General features: G+C 40.9%; 1 protein-coding gene across 3 annotated transcripts in view; it reads right to left on the bottom strand.

Annotated features, from left to right (window-relative positions):
• ADCY5 (adenylate cyclase 5) overlaps positions 1 to 21,217 on the bottom strand; it is a 220,247-nt gene that overhangs the window by 37,196 nt on the left and 161,834 nt on the right. For 2 of the 3 annotated variants that reach the window (XM_054830179.1, XM_054830180.1), the window contains 3 exons: positions 20,888 to 21,046; positions 19,703 to 19,844; positions 9,781 to 9,921 (listed from right to left, as the gene is read on the bottom strand). In XM_054830179.1, the coding sequence (XP_054686154.1) occupies positions 9,781 to 9,921; positions 19,703 to 19,844; positions 20,888 to 21,046 (442 nt within the window). The remainder of the gene's footprint in view (positions 1 to 9,780; positions 9,922 to 19,702; positions 19,845 to 20,887; positions 21,047 to 21,217) is intronic. The other variant, XM_054830181.1, reaches the window with a different exon arrangement.

Genomic DNA, 21,217 nt, shown 5'->3' with positions numbered 1-21,217 from the left:
GGTCTACATGGATTTGCCTTCATTCCTAAAGGACTAACACGCTTGTGATCTAGTAGACAAATCTCCAAGCTCAAGCAGGAAAGCGAAATAACGGGGGCTGCTGCTGCGAGCATGTCTGTAAAGCCACTCTCAAGCATCCCTGATCTCTGCTGCCTGGGCTTGCCGCTGGAGGCTGGGTAGCTGGGCTGTTCAGGTACAGAGCAGGTTTGGAGCTGCACAAAGATGTGTCAAGATTGGCATTTCTGCACACACATATACAGAAATCGGAATGCCCACAAAAATATAGCAGATAAAAATGAGGTGCCTATCATTTAGGAGATGGGGAGTAAGGGGTAGGACGAGAAACAGCCAATTCCTGGAGCTAAGTATATAAATTCCCTCTCGACTGCTTATGGATTTGTGCCCAGCAGACTGAAGCAGTACCGATGGCTTTCTAGGGTGCTATGAAGAAAAGGCTGGGAATTGTCAGCAGGGATGAAAATGGCAAAAGTGGCGATGGCTACAACAATCAGACAGATAGGAGTTCACAGGAATTCAAGAATAGTGCCATAATCATGATGATGAAGTAGCCCTTGTTAAGGTCAAAATTCCTTTTCTCTAGAAGGGAACATATGGCATGAGATAGGTCTTATCGCAGTGCAGTACTAATGGACTGCTGCATATAGGACCTCATGCAATTTCTATTCAGTCTCATTTTAAATATCTCTGATACTGGAGTTTTTCCCCCTTCCCCCAGGAGGCTGCATTATTCTGCCATCAGATTGCAAATGTAAAGGTAATAGCATTTAATAATTGCTCTGAGACTAAGACAGTTCTCTCTCTCACTTCAGGAATATTAACCCAAACTTAGCTGAATCAGCTCCCTAAAGCCACTAGTACCTACCAAAGAACAGTCCTGCTCGCTCTTCTTTTCTACATGAGTTTCTCAAAAAACCACATTTTTATGGCAGGTCAGGTGGCTCTGAATTTACAAGCACTTACTTTTAATGACCATCCTCAGTGGGAGTAGACATGTGAAGGAGGTAAAAAAGAGGGAATGTTATATTACTGCATCTGTCCCTAAGGCTTACCATTTTATGGGGGATATGTTATGAATATCTATTGTGCTAAAAGCTCATATGACTGCCATCTCTCTGCTTGACTTCTAAATTAACTAAGCCCTTTCTTTGAAGATTAAAACTGATTCCTTAAATAGAATGATAAAGTGATTGTCAAAGCTGTGACAAGCTGAGTGCTATACCATAATGCTTCAAATCAAGAACCATTAGAAATAATAATTCTAACTTTGAGAACATTAGCTGCAATTATTAACATATTGTAAATATGCAAAGAAAAGTGGAATAGACTTTACATCCTTTTAACTTTTCATTTAGCTCCAAAAATAAGACAGTAGAGGAGCTGATGAGCTCTATGACCTTCTTAATGGCAACATGGCTGAGAAGCATGGATTCCACCTTAAAACCCTCATTGGCAACTCCAACAAAGATCTTAACAGCAAAAATAACAGAGAAATTAATTTTTCCTGACCTTTTTTCATCTCTAGAACAAAGTTGAAATGGGACTTATATGATGTTAAAGCAGAAATGGAAAGAACTGTAGACTTAGGGACAAAATGAGCTTTGTAAGAGGTCAGGCCAACTTGCAAAGCAAAGGTGCTTCACAGGGACAGTGACCATGGAAAACAGAAAAGGAGAGTTACAGGCTGAGAGTTGATGTACTTAAAAACAAACCTGGTTTGGCCCCACTGCAAAACTAATTATTCACATCTGTTTTCAGCAGGGTTATACATTCTGCCTTCGTCCCTGTGGTCAACAAGACAGGGCTAGGAAGATAGATGCTGTCAGGTGTAAAAGCAGAAACAAAACTGAAGGACTTCAAAGCACTCGAGCCAGAAATAATGCAATTTCTATACCAGAGTGCAGAAAGAACTGGCACAGAAAATACTAAGCCTGATAGGAAGGCTATTTAACAAGCATCTAAGTGCAGAACAACAAACTGGCAGAAAACCAGTTTATGAAACAGATTATATGATGAGTGTGTCTGCTATAGCTGGAACACAGACTAATGAGCTCCAAAAAGGAAAGCTGAAGTGCTCCCCTTCTGCAGCCCAACCCACTTGATAAATAGACTTTCATTCCTCTGCACTGCTCACAGATGGTGAAACCCTCTACTTTGTTCTACTCAAAATGATTTCATACACAGCCCCCAGCTGGTAGACTGGACCTGGCCAAACCCATGAATTTATATGGCCCAGCAGATTTCTATTTACAGACCGTAAGTGGTTGCTTTTGAGACAGATTTTTCCCCCCTTACTTTTAATTAAACTCTGACTCTGAACCCACAAATCCAAATTTCTTCAGTTCAAAGGTCACATTTTCAAGTGAACTGGTATGTGGTTCGGCACCTTACTTGTGAACAGTTACCAGAACTTGCAAAACAGAAAAAGACATAAAGATAGGAAGCCTAGAAATGCTCTGAATCAGTTCCTGGCTCCCTAATCTCTGTCCTTTCATCTCTATGCTCCAAACGACAATAAACACAAAACTTCTACAGAAACTTCTGTCAAATAGCCTTGTAATCAAATGCAGACAGATTGAATCCAAGCCTAACCAGCCTTAATCGAAATCGCTCACTGGCGCTGGCCGGAGCTGTTCACCCTTTCTGAAAACCAGACCCAAAGCTGCTGACCTGCTTCCTTTTGTCATTAAAGCTTACTGTCCGCTTTAGGAAGCTTTGGAAATTATTCTGCTAAGTGTCACGACTCCACCTCTGCTACCATGAACATCAGAGGAAATGTTTCTGTGAATAAAGGGAAATTGGTATCTTTATTTCTGTAAGCTTAATTTAGTCCCACTCAGAAACTCTCTGCCACTTTTTAGTAGTCTCTCGATCCAAACCACCTTTTCCCATACAACTACGATTTATTCTAGAAAAGGGTATTGAATGGTGGAAAAATTATCAGTGCAAGACTTCCAAACAAATATAAATTGTACCTAAGTTTCACAAAAGCAACTGCAGATCAGCTGTTGCATCTCACTGGCTCTTACCCTCTTTTAAAGAATTTAATCAAGGATGATTGCAAGCCCTGATCATCTAGAATGAAAGTCAGGTTTGCAGATGAGGATAACAATACTGTATGAAGCCTCTGACAATATGAGCAATGCACAATGTTTTATACGGCTCCCACTCATTTATATGAGATCACACAGAACATGTGAATCAAGCAAACCCTCTTCAGAAGCACCAAAGCAATTATATAGCATAACTGCAGGGTAGGATTCCTCCCCTTGCTGTTTGTGAGCTATCTAAACCAAATTGGCTATATAAAACCCAGACTAGACTAACAATTTCCTCCCAGGTCTATAGCAATACGTGGAGATTACAGCAGAAAGGACTGCTCGAGGGTTTCTCCCTGCTTGATTACGAGTTCAGGGGATTCTGCATACTACAATAGCAGCGAAAAAATAGTGGGTCAAATTCTTCTCCATTGGGTGCCTCTGTCCAGCTCCGCTGACGTCAGTGTTGCTACTACCAGATTTAGCAGATGATTGCTGGAAAAGAGGATAATGGTGACCTTCAGTTAAATGAAACCTTTAGAAGGAGGGTGAACCCTCGGTGCCTCATGCATGGACTCAAATCCACTTCTCTTTGATGGAGCTGCACGATTGACTGAGGAAAATTTGCCTTACTGAGTTTTATTTTAATTTTTTAATAATTTCTGATGTTCGAGTGGTAGAGTTGGCACAGAACCAGCTATAGCATCTGTTCGTCTGATGTACCTGGTCCCCAGTTTTGACTTCTGAGTAACAAGAAAATCCATTATAAGGGCAACTTGGAGACATAAAGGGAGGAAGTGTTGCGATGCAACATGCAGAAAATTGTTTGATTTAGGACAGGGTGAATAGGACAAAGAATTATATTTTATGGTTGAACAACCAGGCTTGTAGATGAGTGTTGTTTCATTAGAAAGTAAACACCAAGCAATCAAGTATCATGTAGAAGACTGTGCAGAGCTCTGAGCAGCACCACAAGGAATCAGGCAGTGCCTACCTGAACGAAGAGCTTGCTCTTTATTGCACCAGCCATATCCAGGATGCATTTTTATAACCTTGTCTCACATTTTTAACATTTGCATGCAGTCATATTTCCTACACGTGTATAATCCCTAATTTATTTTGGTTTTTACTTTGTAACTAACATCGACTTCATACACAATTTCACTGCAAATTAAATGCTTCATTAGTTGTACTGAGACTCATGACAGAAGCATGGTCAGAGTGAAATCAGTATTGCAGATCTTCATGGTTTCCTCTTTCTGTTCCTAAACTTCCTAATGTTAAACCTTTCCAGCAGCTGAAAAAATAAACGGAAATCTGCCAGGCATCTACAACTGAGCTCAGTAATCACGTTAGCCACTCTGCTCCCATTTGATTATAAGGACTCAGAGGTACCTGTTTCTGAAGTAAACCTTCCCCAAAGCATGTATCAGTGGAACAAGCTAAGCTGCTCAGTCCTACTAGCCAGTGTAAAATAAATATAATAGCTGTATGGCAGCCTTAAGATCCAACAACAGGACTTTCCACAGCTGAGTAGCTCTCATGACACAACTAATGCTGGTTTTTTTTGGAAACCAGACAGCATTAGGCTGTGTCAAGTCTGGTTGTAAGACCTCAAAAATGACCAATGTCCTCTGGGCAGCACAAATAAAACCTTAGGAAGATGCTGGGTTCAGTGCAGGTGCTGCCTCTTATCGATGAAACGGCAAGTGCTCAGAGGGGAACAAGAACAACCACCAGGCTGGAAAGCACCAACTAGGGAACAAACTTGGTGAGGGAATCAGAGCTGTGCAGAGCCATGGTAATACTCTTCAAATACAGAGAAGATAACTGCAAAGGAGAGAAAATTAAACTGTCCTCTATCTACTGTGAATAGCTCAAGAAGCACTGTGTTTTAAAATTGAAGTGATGGAATGTGAAGTGAAACATCAAGAAAAATAACCAAACTGTTGAAAAGGATGCCCAGCAAGACTGTGGGATTTCCATCCTTTGAGGTTTTTAAACAAGGGCTAGACAAATATCTGTCAGAAATGTTGCAGGTATAGCTGGCTCCTGTACATGGGGAGGGGAGATTGATGCCTCGAAGTTCTGTGCAGCCTAGACTGGAAACTTAGTAAAATCTTTACATCTATCTCATATTATTCCTATATTCTTTATTCCCTATAAATTCTCCTAATAGAGATTTTTTTACATTATTGTTTCTATATTTGCAAAGGATTTTGTGATGCTCCTCCAGACTGAAAAGCCCTGAATAAAACAAATAAAATGTTTTCAGGACAATTAGGAATTCCACAAGCTCCTTATACAGCCTATTCCTTGCATCGCAGCTTTTTCTTAACTTAGATCTTCCCTGCAGCAAATTAAGATGACTATTTTTAATCCTGCCCTTTGCAGTCATGGAGAATGATTTATCATTATTTTCCATTCTTACAAACCTTCATGTATGTGAAGACTTTTGTTTCTAATTGGTCTTCTCCCTTCTAGACTAAACAAACCCAATTCTTCAACACTTCTTTACAGATCACACTGTTGAAACTCTCCTAATTTGTATTTTTCTCCACAGGACTATCTCCAATTCATCCACATTCTCCTAAAGGACTGCAATCCCAAACTGGATGTGGTTTTCCAGCTACGACCTTAATAATGCTGAGTAGGGTAAATGATGCAAGAGAATAATTTGTCATCCAGAACAGCCCTGTAATTTTGGAAGGTATCAACATTTGCCTTTTTATCGCTGTTTACAACAAATCTCTTTCAGTTTATAGTCAACTAAAATCCCCAAACTGGTTTTTTTTTAATGGTAGTTTTGCTTTGCTGATGAAAATTGAGATGTGAGTATTATTTCCAGAAGTCTAAAATCCATCAATATTTATAAAAGCACTCTGAAATCTATACTGGGAAAAGCAAAGTATTTCTTAGTGGTGTATAAATATTGTTATAGCTATAAATACCCCTGTATTCTCAAATGCTTTCAAGTCTGTTCATTTTTGACCCTTTTGCAATTAAAAACTGGACCAGAGAGACAGTGGGGGAAGACAAGACTGGTGTGCGGAGGCTTGGGGGAATGCTGCTCCTTTGCGTACATCATGAGCAGTACAAAAGTCTGCATTTCCAGAGAGATACAGTCACTGGTCCTGGACTGACCACTTTTGTCTCTGGCTCTTTTCATACTCTGTATACAGCCCCAAAGCTGATCCTGTCCAGGCTTCCCTGCGAGCGAGGCAGCCCTTCACCCGCTCCACACTGCAGCATCACCCTGTCCAACAACAGGGGCTCCCAGGGCCGGGGCTCCAGCAGATGCTGCCAGCTCCGAGCAAGGCTCTTCACCCTCCCACACATCTTTCCCTGCCACTGACCCGGCAGCCCAACTCAGCACAGTCCCCAGGACCAGCTTTCTCTGGGCAGTGGCTCCACCGGCCAACGGGGGTGAGGGTCAGCAATGGGCAACCTTGGTGTCTCCTGCTTGCTGCCTCCCTGGAGGCTCTGCACGGCAAGAAAGGCCACCGCTAAGCAACGGGAGGGGAAAAAGGAGGATTGGAGATGGTCTGGAAAGCAGACCAGTGCGCAGAAGAGACGGAGGGGCTGCTGGGCAGGACGGGATGAGCTGGCATGGTACAGCTGCAATCCCACCTGACTTGGGCCCCAGTTAGCTAGGGCAGGACTAGGAAAATAACTCCAGTTTTCCAGGACATTTTAGATTACTGCCACATGGACACATGTAGGATACTTTGTCTTATTTATATATGTGGGCAAGTGCCTGAATAAACTCCTGTGTGCCCAGGGGAACAACTTAGCCCAGGAGCATCGTGGAAAGTCAGCCGGACCCGGCAGAGGTTAAGCTCCAAGGCACACTGCAGAGAGAAGCAGCGACCAAAGACCTCCCCATGCTGCCAGCCAGGCTGCCCTCCCACACAAACCCCGACGGATGAGCCCAGACATGGCAGCGTGTTCAAAAGCCATGACAAAAGAGGAGGGGGGGGGGACGGGGGAAAGGACTGTATAGGTATCTTTGATACTAGTCCGTCTCATCCAGGCCTACTGCTAATATATCCTAAGAATAGAGACAGCTACCAGAGCCAGCGTTCAAAGGAAAGAAAAATGGCCAAAATAATCCTCTTTTCTAGTAAATGTAACAGTTCCCTCCCAAAAATGCAATTCAGGGAACTTTAATATTCTCTTTCAGGGAATTGTAAGTAGCGTCACAAAAAAAGTCTCTCTTTTTTCTGGAAACATGGTTGTCTTCATAATGTAAAATGTTCTAAGTTCGTGACAAAAACCCTATGTCCTTTATAACCATTCATGTTACTCCTTATACACAAATGTATTCATATCTACATTATCAATATAATGCAACTGCACATCACTGCAACATTACCTGGCTCCTGCCTGAGGACTATCTTACAATTACCCTTATAAATCCCTGTTTTGAAATTACAGTGCTAAGGAGCTCCAGGTTTTCAAGAGAAAGGCAATGTTGCACTGCCTGCCTTCGGCATACGACTTTGACTAATCCAACCTTAATGTTCATAGTTTCCAAGAAGAAAGGCTACATATATTACATGCGAGAGGTCTGGGGGAAAGGTGGGTGATGTGGAACAAAGAGCACATTTTCAAGAGCTTTGAAAGCTGGTGCGGCTTACCAACATCAATGACATGTCATCCCAGAGGAGCGCTGGAAAAAGCCTTTGTAGTTCTGCTCCCCTTCTGTCTGTCTGTATTTTGTATTTCTAAGCAGGCAGTTCGCAGCCAGCGTGCACTGTGCATGCATTTAAGCAGCAAACATCCATGTAGCACAATGTTAGAGATTACAGACAAATAAAGTACTGTGCAAAGCCGGGTGGTACAAAGAAATACATATTTAAATTAGAAGTTAACACAGAGAGAAAGAGTTGACACAGGAGATGGAGAAATTGTTCCCACAATCTAATCAATAAAATGTCCATCTAGTAGATATTAAAATGGTCTCTAGGCCATGGAGAGCAGCATGTTTTCATTTTGGCTAATGTGTCTCAAACATAAAGCAGTGGGAAATACTGTAAATAACAGATTTAAAAAAAAATAGTCCCCAAGAGCAACAAAAAATCTAGCTGAAAATAATACATCTGAATCAGGTTTAAATTGGTTTTCAAGAAATAGCCTGATGCATGCAACATCGGCCTCTCAAACAAGAGCTTAATACAAGAAGCCATAGAGAAGCAGATTGAGTGGAAAAGATTTTCTGAGCTGCTGAATTTATAAAATGGTAAATACGATTCCAGGGAAAGGTTCAAGATAAGGAGAAAAAAAAAAAAAGAGAAGCTTTTCTTCCTACAAGTGAGGGCCAGTGAAGTTTTTAGGACTCAGCTTGATATTTCAATAAATAATTATGTTTTTCCAACTGAACAACCAGCTAGACACGGCAAACTGTAATTAACACCAAGAAGCATAATACCATTTGGCATGCTTACACCTTGTTTCTGAACAGGAGGCTGCAAGAACCCCTTAAAAGCTATTCAAAGAAACTTATAATTATAATTATGTGCTAGTGTGATTAGGCTCTTCTAATAATGTCATGCCTATTGAGCGCACCCTATTGAAAAGCCCACATAAAAGTGCACAGTTCCACTGATCTGTACGCTTCTGTCAGAAGCCCTCATTTGGAAATCTGAGAAATGAAAGAAACTTTACTATGGAGATTAAGAAATTTGGTTTAGCACTGTAAAATAATAATATGATTGAATAATATTAGCACCAACTATTAATAAATGTGCCAGCATTTCCCATTGGAAGACACCATATGCGGTACTTACAGCTATGCCAAAAATTTTAAGCTGTAGGAGTGAATCTCATGATAAAAAGTTTTTTGACTACTTTAAGGCTTTGGTGACCTGGAGCAGAACTTTGACTATAGGTAACAAATACACACTTTTCACTGCGCATGAAGAGTCAAACCAGCATTAATAAGGTCATAGAGCAATCTGATTATGCATGCAATTATAGAGGTGCTAAATATTTTTAGTGTTATTGCAAATAGCCATTATAATAGAAACTCTTTTCTTCATCTTTATTGCAGGAAACACAGATAAAAACTACAACTTTATGTAAAATAAGCCATAAAAGTGCTCTCAGTCGAATTGTGTTGGCAACTAGCGCTTGTTCGTTTTAATTTAGAAGGACTGAAAGGTATAAGCAAGAAATGAAGATGCCTGCTACCTTAGGCCAATTAATCCGTGTACCAGAGAATGTATTCCCGAGAGTTAAACACAGCGACATGATTCCTGGGGACCCATGAGTATACATGGGCGTGTAGCTTATAGAAGGTGAACAGCGTCTGGCTGTTACAATGCAGGGTAGAAACCTTTGCAGGTGCTGAAGTCTGTAATGATCTAGTACAAATGTATGCCAGCTGCTGTTTGAATGCTTGGGCTACTGAGCAATTTTTGTAGATAATCACGTCTTCTCACACAGCCTGGATGAGTTTTTAGAACATAGGACAAGTCAAACAAAAGAGCCTTTTTTGTGCCATTCAGCCTCCCTTCCCCTCTCAAATAACCCTGTGCCTCATCTCACAATCACTCACCTCCAGAGGTACCAATTATTATTATTTCTGGAGTCAAAGTAGAATTTACCACCCCCATTTGGAAAACGCCCTCGAGGCTGCAAAAGCCTTCAGACAAAGCAGGAAGGGATATATAATACTGTATTAAGAAGAAAATAAATTAATGTCCATAAAACAAGGCATTACCATTCTCTTCATCTCCTTGGAGACCTGGTGAGCTCCAAGGTGGTTATAAAAGGGTCGGTCAACACCCCAGTGTGGCGGGTTGTGGCTGATGGAATTAGCACGCTGACGGTTCATCTTGGCTATTGTGGCTTTCTCGTCTTTCTGAAATACAAATGAGAGAAATGCAGAATAAATTTTGAAATGTTTACATGGCAGTCATTCTCCAAGCACTTCCAATCTCTCACACCAGAAGCTGATTTTGTGCCTTACACTTTACGAAGTGGCCGCTGATCAGGAGCAGCCCCAGTCCACCATTTCTTTTTCTTCTATTTTTTTAGAACACTTGCCCTTAAGTAGTATCCACCATTTTACTCCTTTGCTTGTTTCAGATAACTACCATGACCTGTGTAAACACAGGGAGTATTCCAAAATGAAGACATCTATTTTCTTTTTTAGTAAACTGAATCAAACTGAATAACTTCAGATAGGAAATTGCAGTTCCAAGCTGAGATACTACGTAGAGGGTCCTCAAAAAAAAAAAAAAGAAAAAAAAAGAAAAGAAAAAAAGAAAAAAGGAAAAAAGGGAAAAAAGGGGGAAAAAAGGGGGGAAAAAGGGGGGGAAAAGGGGGGGAAAGGGGGGGAAAGGGGGGGAAAGGGGGGGAAAGGGGGGGAAAGGGGGGGAAAGGGGGGGAAAAGGGGGGGAAAGGGGGGAAAGGGGGGAAAGGGGGAAAAAGGGGGGAAAAAGGGGGGAAAAAGGGGGGGAAAAGGGGGGAAAAGGGGGGAAAAGGGGGGAAAAGGGGGGAAAAGGGGGGAAAAGGGGGGAAAAGGGGGGGAAAAGGGGGGGGAAAGGGGGGGAAAAGGGGGGGAAAAAAAAAGGGGGGGAAAAGGGGGGGAAAAGGGGGGGAAAAGGGGGGGAAAAGGGGGGGAAAGGGGGGGGGGGGAAAAAGGGGGGAAAATGGGGGGAAAAAGGGGGGAAAAAGGGGGGAAAAAAGGGGGAAAAAAGGGGGAAAAAAGGGGGAAAAAAGGGGGAAAAAAGGGGGAAAAAAGGGGGAAAAAAGGGGGAAAAAAGGGGGAAAAAAGGGGGAAAAAAGGGGGAAAAAAGGGGGAAAAAAGGGGGAAAAAAGGGGGAAAAAAGGGGGAAAAAAGGGGGAAAAAAGGGGGAAAAGGGAAATGAAACACAGAGCGATCTGGTTGAAGAACAGGAGCCTTGGAGCTCCTTGAAACTATGGGAACAAAAGACACCTTTCTCTGTAGGTGCACACAAATAGTTTTCCACACTTACAAGAGCATCTTCCCAGACATGCTAAGGAAAGCATGTCAACCCTGCAAACGACTTAACTATGTATCTGTTAAGTGTAATGGTATTGCAGAGTGTGACAAAATGGTCCCCTCTACCCTAATATTAGCAGCAAATTTTACCATTGACGCTAACTTTCCTGAAGTTTGGACAAAGTCCCTGGTTTTGTTATTAGAGCTGGTTTTGAATCTTGGTTGTAATTGGAGCTTCCTGCAAAGTTCGCACAGGATCTGTTGGAAAGGTTTCGTTCCAGCTCAATGCCAGTTACGAGAGCACAGAAGTGCAGCATGTAACTAGGCTAAACAACAGGCTGGTTAGCTCTTTATTTTGAATATATTCTCTAGCTAAAAAGGCAGGCAGGTTTCCACATGGAATGTGTTCTGTGGAAAAGACAGGAGTTTATTGCACAAGATCAAACTCTTCAATCTTCTCTAGTAAGGACTGCATGGGAGACTTGCTCAGTGAGGATTGTGTGATTTGCCTGTACTGACTCCGAAGGCAGAGGGGTGGCAGTTATTACATCCTTGCTTAAAAGAGACAAGCTCCGGAGAGCTTGAAAATTCGGACAGTAGGGATAGCTACAACTTGGCTGTTTATTACTTGAGAGATTAAACTTATTCAAGAGAATTGCTGCTTCCATGAGATTACTGAAAAAATTAGACATAATAGTTAATTTTGGATTTCAAAAAGTGTTTTCAGACAACTAAATAATTTAAAAAGAAAGCATCAGTTGTTTTAAACGCTAGAATTTTGGTTCAAGTGTTGTATGACAATACAGGTAGGTCTGCACCTTTTTTTTGCTTGGAGTCTGCTTTCCCTACCTATTTATTTTGATTCCCCACTACTCACTGTAACTTGTACCTGTCAGAAGTTTGCAGAATAACTGATGTTATTTCCATGGTAACCAGAGAGTTAAATGTCAAGTGTTATGCTGCCTTAAATTATTTTTTTCAAAGAAATTTTTAAAAGCCTGCTAAAAATCAGTGCCGGGGAAAGCTGCCTGATTGACAAGCACGGGTAATCATCATCTCTCTTCTTGCAAAGCAGAGACAGCTACAATGACAACATTTCCCGTGAGACCACAAGCTCACCGTGCAGGCACCGAACATTCCCAGGAACGTAGTGCTGCAGCCTTCATGGCCACTAGCTGGGGACACGGTGCCACTTGTGACAGAAGCCCTGTGCCAGACACCCAGCTGGCCCCGTGACAGTAAGTACCAGTGGTCACTGCAGCCCTGGGCTGCCAGCAAAGGTCTTATTTCACCCGGCCAGAATGACAAGTGTAGGATCTCAAGGAAACTCAGTGGGAGCAACCCTAAGGGAGCTCTCAGCTCCCCGGGATGTTTGCTGGGGAGAACTGTAGGTGCCCCCACATTGCACGCCTGCAGGACAGCAAGTGCCTCCCACGTCGCCTCTTCCCCACATCAAACCCACCACTGTTTCATCTGCAAGAGCTGAAAACTCCATCACTTGGCACCAGCTGAATTTCACATGAGCAATCATGACAGAGCCACTGGATAACCTCCAGGAGAGCTGCCTTTTAAATGTTTCTAAAAATACACTAATGTGATGCAATGCTGATGTTCAGATTTGAGTTGGTTTGAGGTTTTGTTTTTTAAAAGTTACTACTCTTTATGGTCTCTGCCATCATTTGTAGCACTTGTGGTTTTTTAGTTACGCAATCTTTTTCATAGTTATGCTTCTTTTTTCTATGATGTGATGCCACGAAACTGGTAGGAAATACAGTTTCATTATCTCCAAGCAAATATATATTGTTTTCAATAATAGAAGTGACACTGTTAATCCATTTTATTGCAACTTAGTGAAGGGTTTTCAACCAAAAGCAATCCAAAAACTCCGATGCTGATACTAGTCTGGGGATCTATAAAAGCAAAGCTATTTGGTTATATTACAAATGCCTTTACATCAACAGATGATAAAAGATACGTACAGCAGGTTGCCCTCCATGAGTTAGTAAATTTGGTTAGAATTCGAGAAAAGTCTTAATGCCAAAAATCCAAGCAGACTTACTAACTCCTCTCAGCCAGTGATCCTTCTACCTGCTGCTAGTGCTGGTGACTCTGAAGCATCACTTATTTAATTTGAAGGGAATCAAAGACCTCATACATGTTTATTGATGCATCTGGGTTGAGGTAAGAGCAGGACACATGGGTAGATATATAGTTCTGAGATCGTTTCTAACCGTGAGGTCAGGCACCATAGATTTTCCATGTCTACATGAACTCTGGCAGTATTTCCACCCATCCCCTGTAGAAGGTTTCCACTGGATTGTGAACTACGTTTCAGCGATATTTCCAATCAGATTAAAACACACATATACAAGCATAGTGGATTTTTTGTTTCCCACATTACATGCTGTGCTACTATATGGTCTTGAACAATAGGACTTTGTTGTTAACATCAATACTTATTCAAAAACATTTTTTAAAATCTGATATTTTTAAAAGTTGAGCTAATTTATTTTCTGAAAAATCACTTGTTCAGGGGGTGATGATAATAGCAAACACTAAAAATGAAGAATTAGAAGGATCACAGCTCCTCTGTGGAAGTTTATGAGGATCCCTCCTCTGTTTCTTCCTGGCTAAGTGACAGCATGAGGACAACTTGCACACGGGCTACGTAAGGCATAACAAGACAGGAAAGAAGAATAAAGAAAAGGAAGAGATGATACATTTCAGTCCTACTCATTACAGGTACTGCCAACAACAGAAGCAGGTGCAAAAGTTTCTGACAGCAGTCAGTTTTTCAGATTTAAAGTGGCTAAACTCCAGAAAGCAGTTGTGGGAACTTTTAAAATCTGGACTTGCAAAGAGACTGTAAATCTTATTCCCAGAGGTTTTATTGTGTTCCCACCACCAGTTCCCACACGCTGAGCTACAGTAATGCTATAGCAAAGCTGCAGAAATAGCTGGGATTTTCTTACACTTATCAATTGCATCAAGAATGCCTGTTAGTTCTTTAGTGTGTGATAGGATTTGCAAACATATTGATCGCTATCAGTGAAACAAAGCAGCGAAATCTGAGCATGGATTAGCCATTTCAGATTCAGCTACATATTATTCTTCAAATTGTCTTGCAGTCCTAGTGACATGTAAATGGTATTTCTTGCTACATGGTCCAAACCATTGCCTTCATAAATCTACATCAGTGGAACCCTGCCGAGATGCAATTAAATTGTTTAAATTGAGGAATCATCACATTAGATTGATTGTGTTTTAGGAGAGTCACATGCACAACATTTAAAGGACCATTTTGTTTCTTCAGCTGGACGGAGTTACAGGACACTATTTAGAAAAGAATGAAATTGTTTTTCTAGGACCTGCGGCCAAAGTTTTGTTGAACTGTTTTAAGGCCACCATCAACAATCCTTTCTGAAACAGCTGTGTACCTGCTATTGTTAAAAGAAACACCCATGTTTACTACAATCGAAAGACATTAGAAAAAAATAAACATATTTTCAGTTCGCCGACTTTGTGCACTCAGCACAGTGTGTTTAGTCAGCAGGATCGCTCATCTGTTGACAGTCACATTTTGTTTCCACTTGTGTTCAAAGCAAAGCATTTCCCCAGACTTCTGACAACGATGAGGACAATAAAACCAGCTGTAAACCTAATGTGCTGTTAAAATCCTATTCACCTTAAGGTCTGTTTCCCACTCCTCCAAACACTTACTTTTCCACCCTTCTCAGAGTAAAGCTTTTATCAATGATTAGAAGTGATGAGTAGAGTCGTTGTGATGGTTCTGCAAATTAGTGCAGCACCTGATCTCAAAGAAGAGCAGAAAGTTGCCAACAGCCACCACCTAACGTGCTCCTGTACAAACTCCAGAAACTTGGGCAGCACAAGAACTGGGACTACTGGATACTACAATAATAATTAAACTGAGTAAAAATAGCAGGGATGTGATAGGATAGCAGTACATTTTGAATAAAATGCAGAAGGACAGATATAAAAGTTGCAGAGGTGGAGGTACAGAGCTGTGTGTTAGGAATGCTACAGTCTGCAGGATAAAAAAAAAAGAAGTATAACAAGAATAAAACAAAACCACTCTATAGGAGGATAAAGAAACTACTGAGTAATGCTGGGTAGTTAACTACAATGCCTCGAGGTTAAGTTTGGGAATCGGTAAAGATCTGGGTAATAGTATAGCTGATAATTCGCTGTTTATTTGGAAACAGACTTTCAGATAAAGAATGAAGATGTAAAGCCAGTAATGGAGGAAAGGCAAAGAGCTCCTTGGAGAAATTCTTCTATTTCTTTTATGCTAATGTATTAAGTCTGTTAGAAAGACATATCCGAATGAATGAGACAAATACTGAATAAGGACAGAAGTCACCCTATGAAAGTCACCCTATAAGATATGAGAATAACAAAAACTTAAAAATCTACTTTACTCTATAACTGAAGGAACAGATCATTTCTCTTTAGATAATCACTACTGCCACAGTAGAGGCAAAAGGGAAGAGGGATCATAAGCATAGGGTTATAAACGGAAAACATGACTAAGCTGGAAGCAAAACTTAAGTGCGATGTGCTGAAGTCAGAAGGACAACCTCCATCCCAGATCTGCGCAAAACTGCCAACTGCAATTTCAATTCTGGTAATAGATACTTTTAATAACTATTTAGTCAGGGATCATGACACAGAACTTGTAGAGCAGCAAATGCTGGGCTTGGATTAACAGCCTTGAGAGCATCCAAGTTTTTCTAAGTAGAAAAAACACAGTAGCTCTCACCGGCCTTGTTTCTTCCATAGAGCATTTGACAGAGTGCGGTGCTGGAGACTAATGGCTAAGACAGATGAGGAATACGAAGCTGGGCAAAGAGCTGGTTTCCAGAGAAATGGCAAGGGATGGTTTTGAATGAGGAAGTATTAGGCTGGATGAAAGTTACTAGTAGAGCTACTCAATGATTAGTCTCAGGGCAGATTTTGTTTAATTTTTTTCTTACCACATCTGGTACCAAGTGTAGCAATGACAGACTTTGCTAATGAGAGAAGCAGAAGTGATATTTCATAGATAAGACAAAAAAGGAGTATCAGCACCCGACATTTGAGGACTGACATAGTAGAAATGGGACCCGAGACATTCGAGTGCACAAAATGCATGATCATTCACTTAGAGATTACAGTCAGAACCTTCATTATCAGGAATCACAGTAGTTCATCACAGAATAAATATCAGACACCAAGATAATGCAACGATGCAAAGGGTAAAGGTTTCCTTTGATGATCATGAAAATGAAGAGCTTGCTGTGAGAGCTTGTGCTTGTCTCTTCTTTGTTGTGAGAAGACATTAGAAGAGTTTGTCTCAGGAGAAAAAAGGCTGAGAGGGAGAGAGGGGATGCAATTGCTGTCTGACAGCAGACACCAGACAACCAGAGCAACCAGGCATCAGAGCAACCAGGTTTTAGAGTGGCCCACTGTTAGCACTAATGGCAGCAAACAAACCACAGCAAAAGATTCAACAGACGTTTATGGTGGAGCCTGCTAATTTTATGACAAAAACTTCTTTTTATATACACTTATATATACATATATGTGTATACATATATATAGGTTCACATTACAATGAAATGCATGGCAGCTTTTGTATCTCACACAATTAAGACTGTTTTATATTTTAATTACCAAAACCCTAGCTTAAGGAATTGAAAGCAAACACAAGGAAAACAAATTTGGAACTTTGGATCTATGCTTTCAAAAAACATGCAAAAACTTTTATCTAGGGGAACATAACACTGCAATAAAAAAGTCACTGCTGCACTGCTCTGGGGTACCTGAGCACTGCCTTCTTCACCCGCAAGTGCTCACTCACATGGGCAGCAGCATCATAGGACAGGGCAAACAGAAAGGTGAAAGCAGATCTGGAAGTAAAGATGAGGAGAGAGAAACCTAAACAGACTGGATATTAAAAATTTGCAATAGAAAGCAACTCTTCTGTGTACCAGATAGAAAACAAGGACTGCATTTTCAGCTCTAGGGATGTTATTTAAAGACTGAGTGATCAGAATCTATCTTCCCCCTAAAACTCAACTAAATATATTCCAGTTAACAGCATCTTTAAGAAAGGAAAAAACATATTTTCAAAAAAGGAGCAAGCCTGAGTTCCTGGAACAAAAATACTAGATAAATGTTCCTCCCATTTACTCTGTGCCAAAGAAATGGTATTAACATGATGAAAAAGTCAAATAAACAGAAAAAGGCAGGAAATTCAAAGTTATGGCTCCCCGCGGCAACAGTAAGCAGAAAGGGTATGGAACAGATGCCGTTACATTTTATACATTCATCATAACTCCCGGTATTGTTGGGTTTCGATGGCTGTGGGACTGATGGACCAGATATTCAGATAACTCAAGTTTGCCTGTGTGAACTGAGGAATAGCTCAGGCAAACAGTTACTTGGGTCAACTATGCATCTGCTCTCAGGTCAATGCAAATCCTGTGCCTTGCGGTGAGGATAGCAGGAACCCAGACACGACTCACAGGAACCCATTACTAAGTTAGGGGAACATTTTATGGCCATTGCTGGAACAGACTGAACTGAAACTCTGGCTAAATACATCACAAGAAGTGATTAAAATCAAGCAAAAATGGAAGGAAAAAGTAAAGTGCTAGAACTTTGCCTAGCATCAGGCAAAATATTCAAGACTGACTGAGCTGACTATGGGAGAAAGCTTTTTTCACTTCTGTTTTTGTATTATGTGAAAATAAGTTTTTAAAGAGGGAGAGAACTTTAAACTATTCACAGAGGGATAGAAAATGGCTATGGGAGAAAGTTGCAGCAATATGGGCAAACCAGGAGCCCCTCAAACTCTAAACACCATGACCTTGGGCAGCAGTTTCTGTGTTTCAATTTAGCACAATAATTACATAGGCCATGTGCATGTCCCAATTCTTAGCTACTCTGGGATGCAGCATGTTAGAGCAGCATTATAGTAGTGCCTAGAGACTTCAGCTAAGGGCTACACTGTGTAACAGAGCTGCAATAAATACATATAAAGCAGTGAAGGAATGAGGGGGTGGGAACCCATTTTATTTTACCATGGAAATCAAGGCACAAAGATGCAAGTTCCTCAAAATCTAAGTCTGGAATGGAACCCACATCTCTCCTGAGTCTCTGTCCAGTCTCCTAGTCAAAAGACAGCCCTACGTTCAAAAATGAAGTCAAGTACCAAGTGTTCTGTGTCTCTGTTTTTGATTTTTTTGTCTACACCGTCAAGGAGCAGAACCTTAATCTTAGGTCTTCCTCTTCTCTCCAGAGAAACCTTCAGTTCTCCACAAGAACATGCAGACAATGTGGTGAGTGCATGGTTTAAGAACTCAATATAGCTTCTCCACCCGAGGAGATGGGGCCTGACCATAAGCATATTTTGGTTTATGTTCTTAAATCTACCCAGCAAAGAAGTGGTCTAGGTACAAACGTCAGCTGGCCCACTGACAGGCAGTGATGCTCAGGAAACAATAATTTTGCACTCCAAGCTCTAATCCTCTTTGGAAGATTGACAATTGTTAATGAGATTTATCTTATGAGTAGATAGAAACCAAAACATCAGCTTCTCTCTTTAGCAGATGATAAGGGATTTTCTTGGAGATTTTTTACACAATATCCATTAAGGAGATTTGAGGCTTCTATTCTCTCAGGAAACGATGCAATGGTAGCAAAGTATTTCTGTATAGGTGTTATACTTATTCAAATCAACCATGCTACTGGAACATGTCACAAACACTAATTAATTTAATTTCATGGTAGTCATATTTACAGCTGTGGGAAGGTTTAATTGGTCTTAGATTCAGAAATATTTGAAATTATTTTCAATTCAGGCCAATTTTTATATGCTTGTCTATACTGTGAATAGCAAAGTAGTGTCTATAGTGCAGAAATTACTTAAAGAAATATTATTGGCAAGGCTCAACTCAAGTCTACTGTTATTTAAAAGAATACAAACTAGTGACAACATCAACTTATTTTCTGTTATTGGCTGTGTCACAAAAAGAAGATATGTTGGCTGAAGTCCACTTGAGTTCGACTTGACTCAAGTTCAAGTTGGTAAAGCCCTAACAGCCTTATTTTGTGCAGCCTGACCCATGTCATAGTAGCAGGTATGATCTCATCCCACTGTCACAGTGACCATCCATCATTACAGTGAGCCAGATTTTCCCATCTTCAGAAACAGAGGCTCAAAAGTAATGATAAGAGCTGCTCTAATCTTTACATTCATGGCAATATGGTGAGCAGGTGGACAAAAACACTGTCTGTAATTTGACAAGAGATCTTTGTGGTTTTAATCTATTGCTTTAAGAATTTGTACAAGTATCAAATTTAATTGAAAAAAATACATATCTATATTAACAACATTCTTCAAAATTATTTTGAAAACAACTCAGGACAGTTTCTTTGAAAGAACTAGAAAGTACTTGGTGCATAAGCCTTATGCAGAAGGTGGCTACATCCCCTTCTATGCATGCAAAAGTTCAGGAAGAGCAGAGAGAAACAGGAATTTTTGTCAGTGAAGGTCAGGTAGTCAACTCACTCATCTATAAAGGTTGGTGTTCACTCTACTTTGCTGTGTTGGAAACCATCTATTTATCAAAAGTATCTAAACCTGCATTAGTTTGTTTGGTCTTACCCGTTTCTGGCTGCACCGTACAATCAAGAAGGTCTCAATACTGTGCTCTTTCAGATAAGCGTTGCGTTCCCCTCCAAAGCCCAGCTCCACCTCATAATCTCCATTGAGATAGTTCAAGGTTGCTTTTGTTATGTGGATGCGCCTTGAATGAGACAAAAGACAAGCCAGTTTTGTAGCCTCTGAAAAGTTATCACCTAAAAAGCCAGTTCCTGTCAGTGACAGGTTCCAGGTACTGAAACAAACAAGCAATAAAAATCAATTTATTTAGCCATGCCGCTACTCTTACAGATGTAGTACAGGACTTTCATCTATTTTAAAGGAAAAAGGCCAGGAGGTATCTTCATAAAGAGAAAGGTGTTCACGTTAAGCATCTTACAGATCCATTTATAAGCACCTCCTCAGATATAAAGCACTTGTTCTTTTATTCACTTTGCTCTAACACAGAGCAGACACTTTTTTTTTGCAAACACAGGCCTTTCACAAGGATATGTCTACTCAGCAGACACATGTAATATATACTGCAGTATGTATCTTTTTGTAGTATCAGATTAATCACTGTGGTACACAAGTGCCTTGTAAAGGTATCCTATCAAGTTCCATAGTCTCATGCTTTCTTCCAGAGTGGAGAAAAGATGGAAAAGCACATAGAAAAATTATCTCATGGAGTCAACTTGGCAGCAACTCAGTCTTCAGTTGGTCCATACAGTGGTGAAACAAGAACTGATTCTGCTCTCTCACAGGAATGTTTGAAAACAAAAGACTGGTCTGAGACAATGCTTCATACAATATCCATCAATAGCTGGGATGTTCTCCAGCAAACACTGTTAACATACAGTCACATCCCTTTGTAACCATGGCCAGCTCTGCTAGGGTTCACACAGACCTGCTCATTTCTGTTGTGTCTATCATCAGCTTTGTTTCACAGAGAAGGAATTCAGTTCTTACCACAGAAGGATATGCCCATCTTGGGATTTTGTAGATTTTCTATAACCAAAGACATGTAGACATGGAACAGAATAACCTTGCTAACATTTGCACGTGCTTAAAACACTTCACCCACAGTTCATTTTACAGCAGACATACAGACTCTCTGAACCTCTGTCCCTCATTTCCCCACCTCACTGTGACACATCCGACACAAAACAACACATGGATTAACACGACAGCTTTGATGAAACAACTTACCCAGCTTTGCCCCCTGCTTCCATGTGGTTCGCTAACGTTACATCGTTGGACCACACATCAAACTGCCACTTCCTAAGGCCCAAGACCCCACAGTGAACTCTCCCGCTGTGGATTCCAACCCTCATGTTGACATTTACTCCCGTCACCTCCCGGACTAGTCTGAAAAGAGGAATAGGAAAAAAGGACATCACTAAGAACTGCATGGTTGTAGTCAGTGGCACAAACTTGCACCCAGAACACAAAAATCCATAATGATCCATAAAGGATTCACACATACACACAGCGCTGCTCATCCACATCAACAGGGCTACAAAACAAACCAGACCAGCT

Source organism: Grus americana, chromosome 6 (assembly GCF_028858705.1).
Source record: "Grus americana isolate bGruAme1 chromosome 6, bGruAme1.mat, whole genome shotgun sequence".
In the NCBI taxonomy this organism is placed as follows: Eukaryota; Metazoa; Chordata; class Aves; order Gruiformes; family Gruidae; genus Grus; species Grus americana.
Note: the sequence above shows the minus strand (reverse complement) of the source record. Positions and strands in the feature narration are given on the sequence as shown.